This window comes from Seriola aureovittata, chromosome 8 (genome assembly GCF_021018895.1).
Source record: "Seriola aureovittata isolate HTS-2021-v1 ecotype China chromosome 8, ASM2101889v1, whole genome shotgun sequence".
Classification (NCBI taxonomy): domain Eukaryota; kingdom Metazoa; phylum Chordata; class Actinopteri; order Carangiformes; family Carangidae; genus Seriola; species Seriola aureovittata.
The window spans coordinates 28,117,588-28,139,745 of NC_079371.1; the positions used below are offsets into that span (position 1 = coordinate 28,117,588).

Below are 22,158 nucleotides of genomic sequence, written 5' to 3' on the forward strand. Positions count from 1 at the left end.
TGAACCATACAAGTGTCTCCTGAAATAGCGCCTCTACGGCGGCAGGTGTACCGGACCTTGGTTGTCCTGGTTACAATAATAAACACGCAGACTGTACCTACGACGCCATATACCTACCTTTGTCGACACGGTTGCTATAACAGTCATGGCTTAGTTAGGTTTAGGAAAAGGTCCTGTTTTGGGTTAAATGTTATTCAACATTACACATTACACTTTTTTCTCATGGTTACAATATAAACATCTACTTTCACATGAGAATTGGACACTGCTCTCCTGTGTCATATTCATCCATCCACCACAACCTCCTCCAGACGTGGACTTTGTCTCTTTTTATACTACTTCGCCACACTTTTCCCATTGTTCCTTTCATTATTACTTCGACCAAGATGTCACCTAGCAACAAAACATAAATATGGGTCATAACAACTTGCTTCACAGACAACCTATGGGCTCCTTTTTTTTTTTTTACAGGAGGGCTGTCTCTTTAAATTGTACTCTTTTGGAAATGATTTGAAAGTCCACTTGCAATACCTTCACAGCCCACCAGTGGGCCCCGGTCCACAGGTGGGAACCAAGGCTCTATCTGTACTAAACCTAGGCCTACTGGTTTTAGGGCAATAAAGAAATCATATCTTCAGTATTTCCAAACCAGAGTTTCACTTCCAGCAGTGCATCATTTTACTCCCTTGTGCTGGGAAAAAGACATTTACAGACAGTATGAATTACAAATAACAAAAACTCTAGGTAATTTAAAAAGACTTTATGTGGTCACGTTTTCTGGTAGGTGGGGTACTGTGAGGATAGTCTCTTTAAAGTCCTGGTCTGTGTCCTTGCTGTGACACAGCCTCTGGAGCCTATTACAAACCTCACTGTGTTCCTGTATATATGATAAGCAAGTGTCCGGATTGTGTTTGATTTGCTCACCTGTACTTGAAGCAACACGCCCCTGCACCAATGTGGTCCACACCCTTAAGCTGCATTCATGCAACGTCAGCAGAATGAGAAGAACCGGAAAAACTTCTGACTTGGAAATGTTCACACATTATTCCATCATAGTTCCCTCCAATGCTGGTTTCAGTCACTCTGTAAACCAGACCAAAGCAGCGTTGTTGTGTTACATATCTATTGCTAACAAGTGTAACCAGATACAAAACAGTGAAGGCCAACAGCTCATTTTGAATGTTTTATTGACTTCAGTGTATTAATGTTGATACTGTCTCACCAAGTTAAAGAATCTGTCACTCCTAAATATTCCTGACCTAACGTTGAAGTGACCGTTTATAATGAGAACAGACATTATCCTGCTCCTCCCTTCCTGTCTACCCAGTTTCAGGAATCAGATACACCTTTTACAGTAGTGTATCTACAAATCAATGCCCTCTCATGAGATACATGAAATTTACGGTCTAAATGGGCCCTTATTACGTTAATGTTTTCACTATGTTATCAAAAGTGGATATAAAAGAAAGAGGGGGGAGGGGGGAAATTAAAAACGAACTGAACACTACATGTGAAAGCTGAAAAGGCTGAAACTGGTGCCTGTGAAACGCTGTGGTGGACGTTGGGCCGGCAGAGATATGACGCAGCCTGGTTTCCCAACGTTAGTCGTAAATACCACCTGTAGGTGCATTCACGGGCTCTGCGGTCGAACACGACAAAACACAGATCACGTACAAATTATCACACAGTCCTCGGTCATTTTATGTTTGCTTCGTTTAATTTGACATTTATAATCTGAGGCAAATAAAGCCGCACAGGAAAGCAAAAGTAAAATACAGAATACACACAATGGATACTGATTGGGCCGCTTCATAATTATTCTTCTAACCAAAAATAGCTGCATAATAAATCCCAATTTTAACTGTGCAGTTGTTGACTGGATACACTGTGCGCATAGAGAATACAATTCCGTCCCCAGTTACAATGAGGCTCTGTATATAACCGGGCGTTCATGCCTGTTGATTGTATTATCTCCGACAGCACGTGAAGGCGTCCTGGGATATCTAACCTTAGCTAATCGCCTCCAACGGAAACCAGCTGAGAGAAAGGGTAGAGAAGACAAGATGGCGGAGTGAGTGGGTTGCGCTTTGTACAGACGGTTGCGACCCTTGAAGTTTGTCGAAAACGACCGAAAAGGGACTGAAAAGATTGAAAAGCCAACGATACAATCGGAAGTGTAATCGAAAAGGCACCCTTTGCCCCTCAGCACGGAGGAGGTCCGGAGATTTTTTCCGCGGCGGTCCTTGCGACAGCGTTAGCTTGATGCTAACGTTAGCCAGCGTTAGATACGACTAGCTGCTACTTCGAGGTAGCTGGGTGGTTGTCGAAGGCCGTAGTTTTTCGGATTTAGTTGTGGATGTATATATTTCGACACTGACACGGCATTAAGTGTTTCTCGGATGAGGTTTTATTTGAACACAGATCCTTTGTAGATGGTAGCCTATGATTAAAGGGAATAACGCCAGGAGAAATCTATTTTCCAGCTTACCTGTTCCGTTCGTTGTCGATATTATTATTTGGAGCAACAGCTAATCCATAATTACCCCCGTCGACACCAAGTGGACACCCAGGTCTCTGTATGTTCTGCTGACGATCGGGCCAGACTGCCACACAGAATTTCCTAAAGTGAATCAGGAGGAAATCGTCTTTTGGTGGATATTATGGCGAGCAGCAGTGGCTCCAAAGCCGAATTCATAGTCGGTGGAAAATACAAGCTTGTCAGAAAAATCGGATCGGGATCTTTCGGCGACATATATCTGGCCATCAACATCACAAATGGAGAGGTAATTTACTGCATCAACATATATATATGTGTGTGTTCTTGTTGTACAGTTTTTATGCTGGGACATATGAGTCTGAAGTATCTGAGGCAGATTGCAACACGGCTTTGTAGGTTAGCAAGTCCTGAGCTATCAAGCTGTTAAATTGATTTGGCTAAAGCTGCTTCACGATTACAATGTGTACCAGGATATTTAGTCTGTACTGTAACTGACGCAGTGAGCACGGAGCCGTACATACCTAAATGTAAATGTTATTTTTTTGTGTGTGTGCCATTTTCAGGAGGTAGCTGTAAAACTGGAGTCACAGAAAGCCAGACATCCACAGTTGTTATACGAAAGCAAGCTGTACAAAATCCTACAAGGTGGTGTTGGGATCCCTCACATCAGGTAAGGGGCAACCTTTTCACGTGCTGTCATCATTGACAAAGAAGTGACAAATTGTTATGCCATCAATATTAGTGTTGTTTGCTTTGGAAAAAACACAACTAATGTCGAAGTGGCAGCAACCTTGTTGGCAGTAGGCCTGCTAATCTGCATTAGGTTACTTAGTCGATTCTACTGACGATGAATTTTCCGCGAACACTTCAAAATCCCGTCGAGTTTTCACTTTACATGTCAAGTTGCTTTGTGTTGCCGGATTTAGACCCAATGTTGTTCTTTTAACCTGTCTGCCAGCTGCCAAGGCTGAGGAAAAGCAACTATGTGGTTGGAAATGGCCGCTCCTCTTTTGTTGTGTTAGTTCCCAACATGTCTTCCCCTACCCTGTTAGAAAATGGCGGCGGAGCACAGAAGCGAAAACAACCATCCGAGCCCCACAGTAGAAGTGTCTTTTAACCGAGTGATTTCAGCCCTTGTATGGCCCTGCTTTACACTGTAACATCACACAATTTGTTTGTCGTATTGAAGTGTGTTGAGAGTTGGGTATAGCCCCACAGAGCATGTGGTAATGTTGGAGAGACTCGCCATATACTACAACATATATACCATGTTTGATTGGTCACAATGTTGTTTTACCTTTCACATTGTTAATGTTGGACATTTTAAAACGGCCTGTCAATGCAGAGCAGCTGTTAACACTCATGAGGCCTGTGAGTTTGTCTGCTCATTTTTTGAATAATAGGAGACGGTTGTGTATTCGCCTATATTAAGGAAGACGGTAATACTGGCCCCTAGCTGTAGAAAAATGGAAGTACTGTAAACTTACTGATATGGTTTTGTGCGCACTGGAACAGGGAAGTAGTACATGAGAAGTCATTTGTAATCAATGCAAGTTCGTGTAGGGAATAAATATGTCCATATTTATTGTACGATTTTAACATAAGGATACGCATCAAGACTTGAAGTGACAGTATTACAGTTTCCTTCCCTGTGTTTGTGACCCCAATTTATTTGATTCACCAGTCCCACACAAAATCATTATCATTCCTTTATTACCCGTAATTAGTCCTTTTTTTAAATGTTTGTCATTCTCTTTGCAGCCACAGAAAGACAAAACCTGTGAAATTCACTGTTGTGATATTTTAAGCAGGTTATACTCAGTATTAATCAGCATTATCATGGTTCATCATGTGTGTGATCAATTAGATTACAGATTCTTTGTACCTTTTTATATCTTTAATACCATTTTTTGGGAAAGTCGGATACTCCTGGGCTTAATGAGTTAATTTACAGATCTTTACATGTTTTTGAAAATCTAGAAAAGTTCATTTTACATTTCTCACAAACTATATATTATTGATATAGCGGTCAGATTATACATTGTTCTGTCGTTGATACATTGTTCTGTTGTTGTTGTAAAGATGAATCATGCTACAGTTTTAAGACAAGGTAACCTCCTGTGTATCTGATTGAATAGCTAACAGAGAAACAGGCTGACTAACAGTGCTAACATGTTTGACCATATACAGTATACAGTACAGCTGGCATATGGCTGAATAAAGACAATGACTGTGGCTCACTAAGGCATGGTGACTTGGTTGAAACCTGAACGCTGAACACACACACCTTCTTTACAATTAGACCGGCTGTAAGCTAATTCCTGTCATCGATATAAGCACACATTGCTCCGATGCCCGTTGTTCATTTTTATGTGCAGTTCTCGGCCATAGAAGAGTCTCAGTGCTGGTAACTTAAAAGACTTGTTGTAGACACCAGGAAGTGAGTTGTAGTAATGTGTTGTAAAGCTAGCGTCACTATGATTCATAACAGCTATAACTTGTGACCAGGGGAACTCAAAGAACAAAATCAAAGATGTTTGAAGCGTCTGTTTTGAAATTTGGTGAGCACATTGTGGAGCTGTATTCAAACATTACCATATGCCATGTGTATTGCTGCTGCTGTTAGCATGCTGGATGGAAAATGATAGCCTTTTATTCCTGACTATAAACCAGATTTCCTCTCACAGGACAATGAATATCAACTGAGGCTCAGGAAGCCAGTTGTGCTTGTGGTTATTTTGGTCCCTTTCTTTCTCTGCAACTTTTAAAGCAAAGCTTTTTTCACCTTTACTGCTGAACAAGCAGGGACTGTTCATTGAATCTTTGTACCGGTGGTGTTGGATTCATGTTGCAGCAGAGTCTTGTTAGAGCCTGACAAACCTGCTGGTCCTGCTGCCCCTCCTCCACTCTAACTTCACCCTGCTTTACTTTTTATACAGTCACCACCTACTGTAGTTACTCATTATGCTCTGCTGTTCCACAATGACTGAAGCATTTGGTTCTAGTTTAAGGAACCGGGTCTGTGGTGAATAAGAATTTTCCGAAGTTGACAGAACTTGTTTACCTTGTGTAACACACTTCAAACAAAGTGTGTGAGTGTGGCTGAGCGTCCCATTCTCCACACGATGACAGACTGGCTGTGTCTGAAATCACTCACTGCATAGTTCACCATATAGTGAGTTCACCATTTTGTAGTGCTGTCTGAATGTATAGTGAAAATTATTATACCCTACATAGTGGACTTATAGTATCCCAACAATGCATCGTGAAAAGTGTACAACCGATGGTCACCAACCAAGCAACGTATACCATCATACAAAAAAGAAAAGGCGGCAGCAGATGAGCAGACAGGGCAGCTTGAAAATGTTTAATGTGAGCGGAGCATCACAGCACACATGGCCGCAAGACAAGTGTAGCACATTTCAACAGGGTCATTTGGTGCATTTACATAAAACTTTAAGTGTAAAACAGACACATTGTAATGGACATTCAAGTCCAATTAAATATAGTTATTAAAGATTTCAGTTTTAAAAATAAAAGTTTAAATAGAATGATGGATGAAATATGAGAATAAAAGTAACAGTGTGAGAAATGAATTAACAGCCTCAAATGTGATTTAATAAATGGCAGCGACAGAAAAGTTTTCAGCTGTTGTTTAGAGAACTGAAGGTCACACCAGAAACAAAGAAATGCTCAGTATTATATCATGTATTTATGACAAAATCACATTTATTCATTATAGATGATTCACCAGTCGACATTGAGATGACACATTTTAATCATGTGACATCAATGACATAAGTAACGGTGCAGAGAAAAGACCAACGCAATGTCCCAAAGTGTTATTTCATTTTGTCATGATAGTCCTCTACATAAAAGTCCCTAGTTGGTGATCTGTGAATGAGTGGTTGTGGACACAAGCTTGGGTATTTTAGATTTAAGATATTTACCATGATTATAGTCTGTGCATTTCAGCTTTTCTCTCTCTGGTAATATTAGAATATTATAATCGAGGATCATGCACCATTTGTACCAAGCAAAAAGCAAGTGATTGAATTGGAGCACATGCTCATTAGAGTTGTGTTAGTGTCAGATTGTAACACTTTTCATAATCTGAGAAATTAGACTGTCCCTGTTCTCCTATAAGTCAGGGGTGCATAGTGTTAAATACTTGGCAATGCAGGAACAAATAATTGCCAAATCACGGGTAAGAGCTAGTCTCATCCTGACTTTGAAACACACCTTCTTTTCATGATGACTGCTTGCAGCAAACTCCACTGTGCTCTGTTAAATACTGTAGTGGTGAACAGTGAAACACACACTAACGTTTGTAAAAGGGAAGGTTTATATTTCAGTTTTACTGTTTATAACTCTAAAACATCACAGCTCTTAGTCAGCATATACGTACAGAATATTGTAATTGTCTGTTAAATAAAGCCACATGTATTGAACTACCAACACCTAAGACGTTATACATCAGCTGACTCTTGGAGCTGCATAGATTGCTTCACTTTGTCATCTTGTTTGATGTTGTAGAGGAGTTGAAATTTGTTGAACTAGTTATCTGGGCAGCTGTATTTGTTACTGCTGTGTTTTGTTTTTAAGCTTGTTGATCACATTTGATGTTTTTTCACACACAGCACCACAGCATTCACGTACAGATACATGATGGTCAGGGTTCTAACGGTGTCCGAGGGACAAGAGAGCATGAGGTCTTCTGAGGACGCCTCCGGGACAACAGGGTTTTATAGATCATTAATTTATTTTAAACTATCGCTTAACAAATGACAAACTGAACTGAGCACTGACCAGTGACCACAATTTAGTGCGTCTTTTCATGCTGTCGCTGAGCTTGAGACCTGAAATATTTGGGTGCAAAACTCAACATATTATCCCTTTAGGCATAGCGCGTTGGCAGGACCTCAAAAATATAAAACTCAAAATAACAGTGACCACGAAGAGGACATCGAAGCCTCTGCAGGAAGTGATCCTTGCTCCTGTAATGAAGCAGCGAAGTCAACAACTGCCCCTGTTTCTGCTGCATAGTGCTTGTCCACAACCTACACTCCACTTGTCCACAGGAGCCTGTTACAAGTAAATCAGTGCAAAACTGGTGAACTGAATGAACTGACTCCCATAAGGACAGTAATAATGACAATATACCAGATGAATTGACAAGATACATTCATTTCGGTGTAGACTCTAATTACATATGAATCTATCTCCTTTGCTTTCTATTTAACTGTGTGTGTCTTAGCCCCTCCCCCCACACATGGAAGAGGTCAACAACTCGTTACATTAAAACCAATAAAAGCTTTCCTTTAAGTGTTATATACCCCTCCAGAACTAAAGATGGACAGACGCTGACCCCAAACTTCTGAAAGTCGGGACAAAATATCAGCGTTTTTTAAACTGAGTGGTGAGGATGTATCTGTCAACAGGGAAGCTAGTCCTGAGAGCACCAGCAGCTCTGCCACAGCTATAGAGGCCGACCCTGACCGTCTCCAAAGACTGAAGATTTAGTTTCACAGAGGCAATTAGGGATGTCACTATGCCCGAAATTTATTAATCGATACAAATACCAGTGAAACTCCACGATCCTTGATACCTATTTCGATACCACGTTAAATAAAAAATAAAAAAAACACACAATAAATTCCATTTCACTCCTTTATTGAAAAATACGAATAAAAAAAACAAAGAACAGTGGCATGTAGCCTTCAAGAATTTAAAATAAACAATACTGTACTAAAATATAAACAATCAACTTTTAATTGCACAGCTTTTTATCTATAGTGCCCTGAGACAAAGAAATGTGGAAATAATAGATATAATGAAATGAAACAACTATGGACATAGCAGAAAAGAACAGTGGCATGTGGCCTTCAAGTATTTAAAGTAAACAATACTTTGTTAAAATATAAGCAGTTAAGTTTTTATTGCACAGCATTTCAACTGTGGTTTGGAAAGTGCAAAGGCACCATTTACAAACGGGCTTTTGCGGGTCTATAATCAACCCTTCATCCGCCTCGAAAGCAAAATATTTCCATACGCGACTCTTCTGGCTTTTTCTTTCGACGAGCCGAGGTGCTGAGGCTGGACCAAGTTGTGTGCCTGAACTTGTCGCCATCTTCCACTTGTTATTGTGGCTAGACTGCAGCCTAGTAGTGGACGTTCCTCTTCCTCCTTTTGGCAGACGCAGAGCATGTGTTGGAGAAACTGTGCTCACGTGTTCCGAGTCACTCAAATGTTGCCAGTGATGCAGAAATTAGTGTTAATGTTCTTTTACACATGTTTTTGGTAGATTACTGCCACTTTTGAGGTAAGACACTTTCGCACCATGAGATAAGTTGCTCATACAGTTAATGACATCCTGCTTGTGCACAAAGCGACCTAATGCGCGAGCGGGCATGACGAGCACTCATTCAACTGCCTCCCTAAATAGGATATGTTACTTTCATAAGAGAGTGACTATCAATTCTCAGTGCCTTCGATACCACGAAAAAACTGGTACCGTACTGTTTTTTACCTCGGGGCATCGACTTTGAGCCAAATTATCGGTTCTGGTGACAATCCTAGAGACGATGAGAATTCTCGTCATCGATCTACAGTAAAAGACCTGAAGTCTGTTGGATTGTCTCCCTTGTGTGCTCTGCTCTGAAGTCACTGTGCTGTTGCTTTGAGTGTTGAGGAGTGCTGCCCCGCCGTCGAGCAAACAGGCAGAGGACAAACTCCCAATTCAGCACAACCAAAACTTATCTACTGAAATGCTGTGGCCAATAATATATTGTCCACCAATATGTCAAGCATCTCTGATGATGTAACAGAAGTACTGAAAAAGTGACTAAACAAGTTTTCCTTGTTTATAAGAAGAGGGACAGGGAAGAACGAAGCTGACAGTGTTGTTCTGGCCTGTCCTGCTCTCGATGATCATATAATGTGTTTTTATAGGATGATATAGTGATATAGTTGTTCTCACTGACACATTCTTTGGTTCTTTTTGTCGTCAGAACTAGTGTGACGTGATGGCGGTTATGATCTTATTGCTCTTTTAAACTTTATGGTTGTTGCTATTGCAAAAGCTCAGCACTTTGTTTTAAATGTGCTTTATAAATAAATTTGACTTACAAATTGAACAAAAATCCAGGTTTATCAGGGGATCGCCTTCGGGTGTCATCCATCTCTGATCCACTGAGCATTAGACAGCAGGTCGGCAGGTACCTTGAAGTCTGTCTGAATCACTCTTTGTCATTGTTATTCTCGTTGAGGTAACTCCTGTTGTCTGTTTCAGTATTGCTCCTCTTGCTCAGGTCGTCGACCTGTCTGTCCTCAAAAAAGTTTTTAAGTTGTGCAGAGTGATGGAAAAGCAAACAAACTACATTTCCCATAATGTATTTCACCTTCCCATGTGTATTTCAGGGAAACACAATGCATTTGACCAATAACACATCTAGAAAACAACATCAGCATGTAAAATGCGCCAACATTACATCTGGCTGTAAAGTGTGAAGCACGCAGACGTGGCTCCTGGTCTGAATGGGTGAAATTGAAATTGAAATTTAAACGACTCAACTAGTCCGAAAGAAAATAGTCTGGAAAGTGAGTTTGCGCCATCAACAAACAAAATTTTAATTAGTTTAACTGACTAGTATTTGTGGTGCAGACTATTGTGCGTAGCAACATTTAATCATTTAGTTGACTAATCTCATACATCACTATGCTTGTTAGTCAATTTAAACTACTGCTGCACACTGACTATATGGAAGTGTGTGTTCGTGTTAGCACAGTTTGTGCACAGCAGCCTCTGTTTTCTGTTTTGGGTTTTGCTGTGGCATCGAACTCAGTATTGAGAATCATTGCATTTCATTGGTATTGGTACCAACGACCAAATCTCTGGTTTCTGTTGTCATTTCTACTGAACGGAGATTTCCTCAGGGAACATGATACTTCCTGTGCTCTATATGTATTTCCAAACGTCTCCTATTCTGTTTGCATTGTCAATTTAAAAGTTTTTATTTCACCTCATTTCACATTTATGGAGTTTTTATTTATTTGAGTTATGAATTAATTGATTGTCATATATAAATATGACAATCTAAATATATGATTTTTTTTTCCTCATTTAGTGACCAAGCAGCCTCCTGACCTCCACTAATGTTCGTTACTGTGACATGTCTTTCATATGTTGTCTGCTGTGAGCTGTTTGACTTGTATAACTTTTGTCATTGTTCATGGGCAACCACACTAGTTTCAATGAAGTTACGTAAAGTGATAAAACACACATTTCTTTCTTAATACATGTGTTAGATTGGAAACCAACAACAAACACACACTTATATCACTGTTGTGTCACCAGGTGGTATGGCCAAGAGAAGGACTACAATGTCCTAGTTATGGACCTGCTTGGACCCAGCCTGGAGGACCTGTTCAACTTCTGCTCTCGCCGCTTCACCATGAAGACGGTCCTTATGCTGGCAGACCAGGTAGCTAACACATACACACACTTCTACAGTCTTCTGAATCAGTGATCAGCCTGAGGGGGAGGGGCTGAAAACTAAATCTTGTATTAAACATGCCCAGGGCTAAATTCTTAAAGATAAGCTCTGATGTTATTGGTTCTGCTCTCAGTACTGGATAAATTAAGAGAAAAATTTCCTATTAATTATTGCTACATAAAATTAATCTTGCACATTTTAGCTTATCAACTCTGTTTCTGATGAAGACATTAGTCTCTGTTTTCAATTTTCCCAGTCCAGAGCCTCTGTCAGAGCCTGTGTGTCAGGAGTAGGGGCAGCAAACTACAAACAGTAAAATTAGTTTCAAAGAACAAGTCCTGGTGGTAACTTGTTTATTACATTTGTGTTACTTCTCTACCACAAAAGCAGAGTCTACATTACTGAGCATTTTTGTTTCTTTTGCTGTAAAGAATTGTTAATTTTATGTATTTTACACTTCACATCATAGTATAATAGTGATTGTTCAAAACAGTGCTGTTGGAGTTTGCTACTCAAGTATGTTAATCTATACAGGTACATATGAGAAAATAAAGCAATTTTAAACTTTTTTTTTCTCTTTTTAAAAAGTAACAAAAAAAACAGATATGGATCAATAAGCAGTATCAGCACCAATAAAATCTTAAAGGGATAGTTCTGGTTTGATGTGGTGTTGTGTGAGGTGCTTATGAATAGTCAGTACAAAACCCACAGTAGTTTATGTTCAGCGCGCTCCCAGTTAGGAAAGCCGATCAGGAGCACTTGCAGAGTGGCAGGGGGTGTTGCGGTGCACAGAGCCACAAGAAAAAACGTGTTTTAGAGACTAAAAACGCCCATCGACATAATCCAATATCCATTGAAATGTAGCTTGATGTAGAATATTTTCAGCGGTTTATCTTCTTGTGAAAATAGCACTTTCCTTTGGCACTACATTTTTCAACCACTGAACTACCGTATTCCTACATACAAGCGCATCTACAGAGTGATCTGCTGCTGCAACTGGGAGCGCGCTGAACAGAATCTACTGTCTGTAATGTAACAAATATTCATGAGTACCTCACACAACCCCACGTCAAATAACCCGAACTATCCCTTTAACCTTCCCAACCCCAATGAGGAGATAAATACAAGTCCAGCAAGAAGGTCCAACGTGCCTGTGTTTGTCTATGCAGAGTAATGGACTGTCCACACCACAAACTGTACCGTAACCATAACAATAACAACATCCACACTGAACATATCATTTTGTAAACACTGTATTATAGATACTGTTTGTTTTATCAGATAGGTGGGTTTTTTTTTTTTTTTTTTTTTTTTAGTTTTTGACATGGTCATCTGCCGTGTTGAACTGATGACCTATAAATTCGAATGTATTTTGCATTTTGTCAAATCATTCTGAAAGGCATTGCCCCTGTCGTTGTTGATGATACAGTCATGGTGTGGACTCCTCCATAGAACGATTTTTAAAACTGTACGTTTCTAATTATGGTTGTTGTTGCTGGTAAGGATGTCCCTAACTAATCTGTGCATGGGTTTCCTGTGGGTTCACAGTCCAAAGACATGCAGGTCTTAGGAATTTTCCTTTTTTTTTTTTTTTAAATGTCATAGCAGGAAAGTACAAATGTTAACCAATAATACTAATAATTCTGTATTAGCATGTTGTGCATGCTGCTTCATTGGCTTGGCTCACTACAATACTTAAATCAGTGTCAGGAGTTAAAGGTGTTGATCCTGTTTAACGGATGACAACGTCCTCAGTGAAAAAGGTCTTTTGGTGACTCTTAATTGTCATATTTCTAAATTGTTGTGAAAGCATCTGTGTGAATGTCCCTCCTACACAGGATGAGTTGTTTGTTTACATATTTTCATTATTTGAGTTGACAGGATGGTGAAGAATAATGACTGAAATACTTAACCACAACCTTCTTCTCATCTTCAGATGATCAGCAGAATTGAGTATGTACACACAAAGAACTTCATCCACAGAGACATCAAACCAGACAACTTCCTCATGGGCATTGGCCGTCATTGTAATAAGGTAAGACCTGTCCGGACCCTGTACATACTGTAAGCATGGTTTCTGAAGGTCTGTGTAGAGCTGTTGGCAGACAGCTGCATGTCATTGTAGCCATGTTAACTCCACAGTCCTAATCCCAAACTGACCCACAAATTTAGTCTCAGTAATGGTGATTTGTCCATGGTGATGTCATATCTATACTTACTGCTTCTGAAAGAACCTCTTCATGGCAGCAACCTGACCCACCGTCACTGCTGCTCCAGAGGAACCTGGTAATTGGCCCATGGCCCATGGCATGTTATTGTAAGCCTGCAAACAGTATCAAATGTCACATGTTGCTCACTTCTTAAACTGAAGGCAACACAATGACAAACAATGATGGTTATAACCCTTTATGAGAAATAGACTTAAGAGGAGAGAGGGCATAACTAATATATCAAAGCTTTCATGATAGCTTTACATTCATGGTCCAAACTAATAAAACAAAATCTGTTTTAGCCCTGCATTCGGCAGCTTATAGTCAAGTTTCCATGGATTCAATACTTGCCACTCAAGTTTTATTCAAATCAGCATTATGAATGTCTGTGTCATTATAAGTAAGATTTCTATAGTTTTTTTTCCCACAGGTTTCATTATCAGTATAAGTTTTATCACATCAAAGTTTGAATGTACCCCTGCATGTCAGCCTCAAAGAATAGATATGAATGACAATTACAAGACATGATTAGCTATTAGTCAGTTATCAGTAGAAACCAGGAATGATAGCACAACATTTATGTGACATATCAAATGTAAGGTTCTGTCTGCATTGGACTGGTTCAAAACTAACTATAGTAACGTTCTTATTCCTCAAAATAACAGGCACCATTGTACTGACGACTAGATACTGATTATATTGACAAAATAAGCAAATCATCCAGAGTTTGCACTGGAGTTAAAATCCAGAGTTGTCGCAGACTAAAAATATCAGAAGAATGTTGATTATTCACTTTTTAAGGATTTTTTTTTTTTTTTTTTTTTTAGGTTTAAAAAGTAAATCTTAACTCGTATTTGGTCGACACTGCTTTGAGTCAACCAAGAGAAGATTTTTGTGTATAATTTAAATATAAATGTAAGCAGCTATTTTCAAATAGTTTTCCGCAAAACATTAAATTCACCAGTGATGTTGTGATCATACAATGAGTCACACAGTCCAGGTTTTGTCAGTGAGATCCCTAGGTATGTGAAGCTCTGTAATCCCCCTTCACTACAAAGAGAATAGTTCTGATGTAACCCAGAGGTTGCAGGGTGGTGGAGTCCAGTTTCTTTGTCCTGGATTCTGCATGAGGGACAATGACGCTGGTTTTCTCACACAATATAAACAAGGAAGCGATTTTGTCTACTTGTGATGTCATTTTTTGCACCAGATGTGTGTATAATCAAGTTGCCTGACATCAAAATTGAATATTTTGTGCCCATTATTTTGAGCCTTGCAGACAGGCAACGTTTGGTTAAGTTAAAGCCTGGGGTGTACATTTGACCATCTTCCTAAAGAGAGTGTGTGTGTGTGTGTGTGTCTGCTACAGAGCAGGTGTGCAATCATAGCCCAACCCCCACTGATGTGACAGCCTTCCACCCCTGACACTGCAGTCCTGCTGTTTGTTGCAGACAAACATCCATTAACATAGTAAACACTAAGTCTAATATGGACTATTCAAATGTAATGGGACTGTTTTTAATTGAACTGTGTAGAGGATTATTCCAAAGGGGCAACATCTTGGCAGAATGATGGGTTACTTTAGTTATGCAGCAGATTATACTGAATGTAATGACTGCTTTCTAAATGTTTTACCTTATTTTAAACCTGTGGGGCCACTTTTTACTGTGACACAGAAGTTATTAGTCCATGTTAAAGTAGGTCAGAGACACAGTTGGAAGTTGAAACAGAAGTACCAGTACTTGGTCTGAGGATACTGAGCAGCTGTGAGCAGAAGACCTGGGCCAGTGCAAAGCATTTGACCAGCAGCATTTTTTGTTTTTATGCCACAGATATCTGACATACTCTGAACTACATGAGCCCATCATTGGATGAGGACCAGCTGAGGCTTGAATGTGTCCATATTTATTAATGTCTATGCCAGGTGACAAAGTTTGTGCAGCATTGTAGATGTTTTTGAAACAAGGAATACAAATGTTGGAGTCCAGAAGCAAGCAGAGAACATGCATCTGACAATGACATGACAATTTGAGAAGTTGCAGTCCTTAGTGTGTTTGGATGGCATCAGCTCTGACTGTGCATATTGTAGGATGTTGTGTGTCTTTGTTGCAAAATATTTGACCCATGTGAACATGCAGTATTAAATGTAAAGGGAGCATAGCTGTGTGTTATGGCGTGGCTGTGTATGAAGCAATTGTAAATGAATGTTGGTTGAAGAAATCAGAGTTGGACTGTGGCTCTTGAAGTTCAGTTGTTTAGCAGAGGAGGAAGGAGCACAGGGAACTGGTGCTGTGCTATGGCTGTAACAGTCAGCTCATGGTTTAGTTTAATGGTACAGGACTCACAGACTGATGGAATTACAAAACTTCTTGCAAAGTATCAAATCAACTATAGACCATAGTAAAACTTTACTTCTCAGGCATAAAATGTGTTATCATTGTGTTTTCTATCATTGTTTTCAGTCATTTTTTGTGCAGTCTTTGTGTGAAATGTTAGTGGCCTGATAAGTTTTCACCCGTATATTATTTTCAGATTAAACTAGAATAGAATAACTAAGATTCTCAAAACATCTTAAACACCAGATTTGTTTCAGTTCACTTTTAAACAGCAACATATAAATTGAACATGTTTGTATGCCACTCTCAACTTTATGATAGTTACATATTAGACAGGTGAAGTGACACTAGAATTTAAAACAGTCATAATACATCAGTATGTTAGACAGGAAGTCCAGAGTGTGGATCATTTGTTTCAAAGGACAACCCCAAGAAGGCGACATAAAAACAGTCACCTGTCATTCAACAACCTCAAACATGACTTATTATTTGAAACATGTAAGTAGCCTAATATTAGCCACTTAGCATGGCTGCTCACTCTAATGTTCTCATGGTTGTTATTCACAGTCATTACAGCTTCATCAGAGTAGTTAGCAGGCAGCTCACCTCATACACATGCTTGTAAAATTAATATTTTAAAGGAAAGGCTTATTATTACAATTTTGTATTTCTCTGTAATGTAGTTAGCAATGTTACTCGAACCCTGGACTCAAACCATTTTCTAATGCCCCACAAAAATATACATCAAATAATTAAATTGATATCACAGTGAAATGACTAGTCAACTAACGGCTATCAGTCAACCAGGAAAATCTCTGGTCGTGAGCAGCTCTAATGGAAACACACTTCAGCATTTAGGAAGACTGATGAAAGAAAAGCGGTTTGAGTTGCAGTAGCTAGTGGAAGAGAGGCAAACCCAGACTTGATGTCATGACTTCGTCTCTCGGGTCAGTTGGCACTTGCTCACATTGAAGGTTGAAGCCCTTAATATGTAGTGAGCACACTGCTGTGGGTACCTCCAAATTTTAGCATGGCAGCAAAAGAGAAAGCAAAGTTTTTGTACATTCCTGCTATGAAATATGTATATTGTTCAGTGTTTCCCACAGGTCTGAAATATACTTGCGGTGGTAGCCGGCGAAAATGGCTGGTACTACCTGCTGGCACAAAAATGGTCTGCTACATGTAACAAACAACAAATACATGTGACGTTTAACACAATATTTTGTTTTATTGAATATTTCTATTAATTTCACATAATATACTTAATAGATCCAACCCCCCCAACCCACCCCTCCATCTACCCACATGGGAAGTCGATGGGTACGTATATTTAGCCAGGACAACTTCGCTGCATGTGTAGCTACCAACGCAGCATAGTTGCCGCTTTCTTTCATAGAATTCGAATTTAACTACCAAGTCAGAAAACAATACACAATCAGAGAAAAGGGCCCAATTCCAATACTGCCCCCCAGCCACCCACCCACCCACTCTCAATCCGTTTGCACGTTCGTGTGGAGGGTCCGCCACATTGAGTGTTGTTCCAAACTATGGGAGTGGGTTATAAAGCCCTCCAACACCAAGTCTGCATCAATGTAGACTTACAAACCACCCTCGCAGACGAGTGCAGCATGGCTTTGAGTCCGGGATGGATGAAATGCCATATACCTACTAAGGACAAGGATTAAATTGCCTCAGACAGACATTCAATAGACTATTCTCACGCACACATGATGAAATTAGAGGTTACATGTATTTTGGAATGAACATGGCGCTGTGTACCCGAAAAATGGCCCGTGTTTTTTTGTTTTTTTTATTTATTTTTTTTTTATTTTACTTGATATTTGAAAAAATAAACTGTGGAAAAAATGATATTAGATTAAGACAGCAAACGAAAACATGTTCAGCCAAAACAAAATGCGGCCAAAGAGGCACCTACGTCTTTGTTAATGCTGTGTATAAGATTATCCTTTACAAAAATATTGATTTAATCACAATATTTTGGGTAAAATGAATTTCCTGATTCCATCGAAGAAAGGTGAGGGGGCCCAAAGCTTGCCGTTCCCCTAAATAAAGAGACCCTCCACAGCTGCGAGTGTGACTCCACACAGTTACACTCCATCTCTGAGTGAGAGTGTGTAGGGACCGTGCTTGTAAAATATCTGCGTCTTCTGACCTCTCTCTCTCTCTCTCTCTCTCTCTCTCTCTCTCTCTCTCTCTCTCTCTCTCTCTCTCTCTCTCTCTCTCTCTCTCTCTCTCTCTCTCTCTCTCTCTCTCTCTCTCTCTCTCTCTCTCTCTCTCTCTCTTTCTTTTTCCTTTCTCTGTCTCTTTCTCTTCTGTCTATCTCTCTCTCTCTGTGTGTTTCTCTGTAGAGCATGTGCGATTGTCAGTAGACCCTTCTTGTGATAGCAGAATGAACAGGAGGGATAGAGTGAGGGGAGATTAATCAATCACAGTTGGCGTCGTTCTCTCGGGCGGATTAAAAAAAATGCATAAATGGGTCGCCAAATATACTCTGGCCACCTTTGATATAAAGTCTATGTGTGAGAAACACTGTCGTTGGTCAACACGTTATCTCACATTCTCTCTCTGCTGTTGGTTTTAACCATAACTTGTACACATACAGTGATGTCATCAGGTTAGGCTAGGGCTCAGTATGATGTGGGGCTCTCCTGTGCTCGTTTTAAAAACAGGTTAAAGAGTCCATGTCTCAGATTTGTGGGAGCTTTGCAGAGTTAACAAGATAACTTAGTAAACATAGTTCTGGGATCAGCACTGAGAACAGTGCCAGGACCTACATGTTTTAGAAAAGGACATTTGCCGAGTATAAACTTTATTAGTCCTGAAGCTGGGACTGCTGCTGTTTGTGTAGCTTATGATGTAGCCAAGTAAGTGTAGAAGTAATTTACGTGTGTGTGTGTACTATTTTAATTTGTTGGTTTCTAAAATACTAATGAGCTCTGTAATAAACCATCACAATATTATAGTTAACATTTGGTAAGGCTGAGAACATCAGAGCTCATCTCGGTGTGATACAGATGATTAGAAAGTTTACAACAGGATTATCATCAACTTTTCTCCCAATACTAACCCTATTCTACTGTATAGACTTAACCCATTATTTGCTGTTTGGTTGCATACTATCAAAGTTTCTCGTGTAAACAAGAGACAGGAACTCTCCCTGTGTTGATGGTGGCCTGTGAACAACTTGATTAAAATAATACATCACCCCTCAGAGGACTCTTAAAGCCTTCTTAGTCAGCAGATATTTGATATGCATTCGTTGTTTTGCTGGTGGCGAAAGGACAACCATGGACTCCTTACTATCTGCTGACCCCCACCCCCCACCCCCTTCCCGTCCCAAAGGTCTTTTCTGAGCCATGGTGTTGCCTGTCTGCACTGGCCTTTATTGTCTCTGTCGGACATGATATTGAAGCTTCAACAAGAGACACTTTTGGCCTCTTGTTGTACAGGGTTGATCTTTCCACGGTCGTCCTGACAGAAGCAAATCACAGCCACGTGGTTTCTTCTGGACTGATGGCCAGAATGATCACATCTGTACCACAAAGATTTAAAGTGGATTTCTTCGCCTGTGTAGGTCCAGTCTTGGATGTACAGGAGGAGGTCATATCCCAGCTGTACAGGACACTGTTAGTTGTATCAAAGGGAGCAAACCATGTGGGTGCAACCAGAAGTGCCTGTTGTACTCATGCTAACTGTGACTGAAGGTGGATAGAGGCTGTGTGATTTTGACCCCTGCCCCTCTACTGTCTGCCCTAGTGTTTAGACTCGTCAGTGGGGAAGAGGAAAAGAAGCTTGGCTGTTAGCTCTTCTCAGGACCCATCTTTCTCAGGATTAAACCAGGTGTGAACTTTTACCACAACACCAGCTGCCTCACAACAGCAGTTGTCGCTTTGCAATCATACCTAACTACACTGGTTTAAAGTGAATCAGACCACCAGCACCCATCTTGCACTCATAATACCCAAAGTATGTACTCCTCCACCCAGTCTGAACTTCATTATAGTGGAAGAGGAAACCAAACTTTCCATTAGCCTTGCCAAGGGAGTAGTTATTGTCCCCATTTGCTGTAAAAAGGGGTCCCTGTCCCTCCAATCAAATGGCTTCTTTTCCTGAATTAAATACCAGTTCCTGTCTCTTTAATGTGACGTTTGTCCTGATTCATTCTAAACTAATTCATATTAAGCCTGGTCTCTGTTAATATAATCCAATCCTTGTATTATTAGCTAACAGATTTAGAAATGTGGCACCCAGAACTGATGTTTAATTAGAAACCATGTGGATGAATAAAAGGATGGACAGAAAATCTTATTGAAAAACTTAAGACAACTAATGATACTGATATTATTCACATCATTTTATAAAACATGTAAAAGTTTAACTGTATATCTGTATTTGCATGACTCCTTTCACAAAGTGCCAGTGGAACTGAAAGCTGCATATAAGAACAGCAGTGTTTTAGATAGATATGATTTAACAGTGGTGTCTGATGACTGCCAGAATGTTAAGAACCTAATTCCCTTTCAAAACTTTAATGTCTTTACTTGATGTGCAGTCCAATTTTCTGTTGGTGTCACTCACTTCCCTGTAGCAGTAGCCCCACAGGGCTTTCATTAGGCAGCTGGTGAGCAGTCCGCACCACAGCCCCCACGCCCTATGCTTTTAAAGTTTGTTGAAAGTTGCGTGACAAACCTAACCACAGCGTTCTCCTTCTGAAGGTTCCTCAGACTGTTCTCAGGCCAATGTAAACACCACATGCTTTAGCAGGAGGAATTAGCCTCTCACATTTGCTGCTGCTGCTTCTGCTGCTTCAGGTAGATCAGGCCATTTTTGATTCAGTTCTATGTGTTTCAATCTGTATTTAGAAGTATTAACTGGATTTTCTCTTTTTTTTAAATTTGTTTTTGTGGTATTTAAAATTTTACTGGTGTGGTGCATGATGAGTTGATGAATGGACCCACTGTCAGCATTGTATTTACATCTTAGCCTGAAGCCGGATTTACACAAACTGGAAAGCTTAGCTCCATCCAGGGCTTCAACAAACTCTTAATAGTACATTTAAAATGAAGATAGGTAAATAGGCCCCTAAAACAGCCTACTTTGTGAGTAACTAGTAATTAGACGGTTGAAAAAGATGGTGGATTAGTCAGCATGATTTGTCTCAGGTCAACTGGGGAGGACATTGACCTGTAGCTTGTCTGAATCTGTGTAAGCTGCTCCTCCAGATCGTCATGGTCATAGCATGTTCCAGTGTGTGGACATAGGATGTGGCAGTATAATGTGAGCCTTGTGGTAAACCACTTTTTAGTAGTAGTGCATAGAGTTTGGGGAGAAGGGACTTTGTACCTTCTCATTGACTCCTGGTTTTGTTCCCATTGACACTTCCTGTCAGGGTCTTGAGTCAGCTGTTGTTTGGAAGTTGGATCTCACAGCTTTCTGCTTCAGTGTAGGACGCCGCCTCAATATTTATCCTGTTCTCTGCCAAGTATTGGCAATAGAAGCTCTCGTGCCATGTTTTGTATGAAGAGCGTAATGTGTACATGTGTCGCAAACAACATGGCACACACTATTAAAATACATCAGGACACTTGTGTGTACCTTCACATCACTACATGTACCTGTTATTGCTGTGTTTTTAACAGCAGCAGTCTGTAAACCTGGAGTGTGGTGTGTGACATTAATCTTAAAATGAGATTAAACAGACTCGCTGCAGAGGTGTGTTCTCTGGCCTTACACAGTAACACACTGCTTTTCACAGCGACTGCTCTGGCAAACAGTGACTGGCTGTGGATCATGGGCCAACATGGCCAGTCTTGTATGCAGCTGAGGCAGGACAACACTTGTAGTCTCATACCCTTTTTCCACCAAAATTAGTTGGTATAAACGGGTTTTCTAAGCGCGGGTAAACCCGCTAATAAAATCCAATTGACCCCTTTTCCACTGCCAGTTGAGTTCGCCTTTCTGTTCAGACAGACTGCAAGGAGTCATCACATGCACTTACAGAGCACACACACACAAGCAGGGGAGAGAGAGTGAGCTGCTAGCTGCTGTGCAAACTCGTAAAACAGATCTGTCACATTTCATCCTCATGTTGGAACTCCTCAAAAAGTGTCAGAGCCTCGGTGTGAGACGCTACGATCAGTGATTGTGTTTTAAAAACTTGCTTTGAAGCTGCGCTCACTCTTTCATCCCTGTGTAGTGTTTCTGGTTTAGCAGCGCCGGGGCAGGTGACAGGTCTGTGTACAGTGTCTGTGCTCTGCAGCGTTACAGCAGGAAAAGGGGCGGAAATTATCGGATTCATCCGAGTGTTGTGTTTACATCAATACCAATCAGAGCCGTTCGGAGCCAAAGCCGATAAATACCTATGTCTACTGCAGTCATTTGACGTGGGTGTGAATGCCGATTAAACCCTTTTCTATTGACAACAAACGCCTGATGTTGGCGGGTCTTAGCGGGTTTTTTGACCAGTGGAATAGGGGCTTCAGAGTCCACTCTTGGTCCTTTTTTTTGAAAGGGTGGGGGGAGTAAATCCTGGTTGACTGTAGTTTAGAATAGCAGTTAGCACACAGGCATGATGAGGTTGGACTGGGTTTAGTGTGTCT

General features: G+C 40.3%; 1 protein-coding gene across 4 annotated transcripts in view; it reads left to right on the forward strand.

Moving 5' to 3' along the window:
• Positions 1-2,034: 2,034 nt before the first annotated feature.
• Positions 2,035-22,158, forward strand: part of csnk1a1 (casein kinase 1, alpha 1) — a 28,325-nt gene continuing 8,201 nt past the window's right edge. For 2 of the 4 annotated variants that reach the window (XM_056382649.1, XM_056382648.1), the window contains exons 1-5: positions 2,035-2,783; positions 3,061-3,167; positions 10,854-10,980; positions 12,929-13,027; positions 19,316-19,399. In XM_056382649.1, the coding sequence (XP_056238624.1) occupies positions 2,661-2,783; positions 3,061-3,167; positions 10,854-10,980; positions 12,929-13,027; positions 19,316-19,399 (540 nt within the window). In that variant the 5' untranslated portion in view covers positions 2,035-2,660. The remainder of the gene's footprint in view (positions 2,784-3,060; positions 3,168-10,853; positions 10,981-12,928; positions 13,028-19,315; positions 19,400-22,158) is intronic. The other 2 variants (XM_056382647.1, XM_056382650.1) reach the window with 2 other exon arrangements.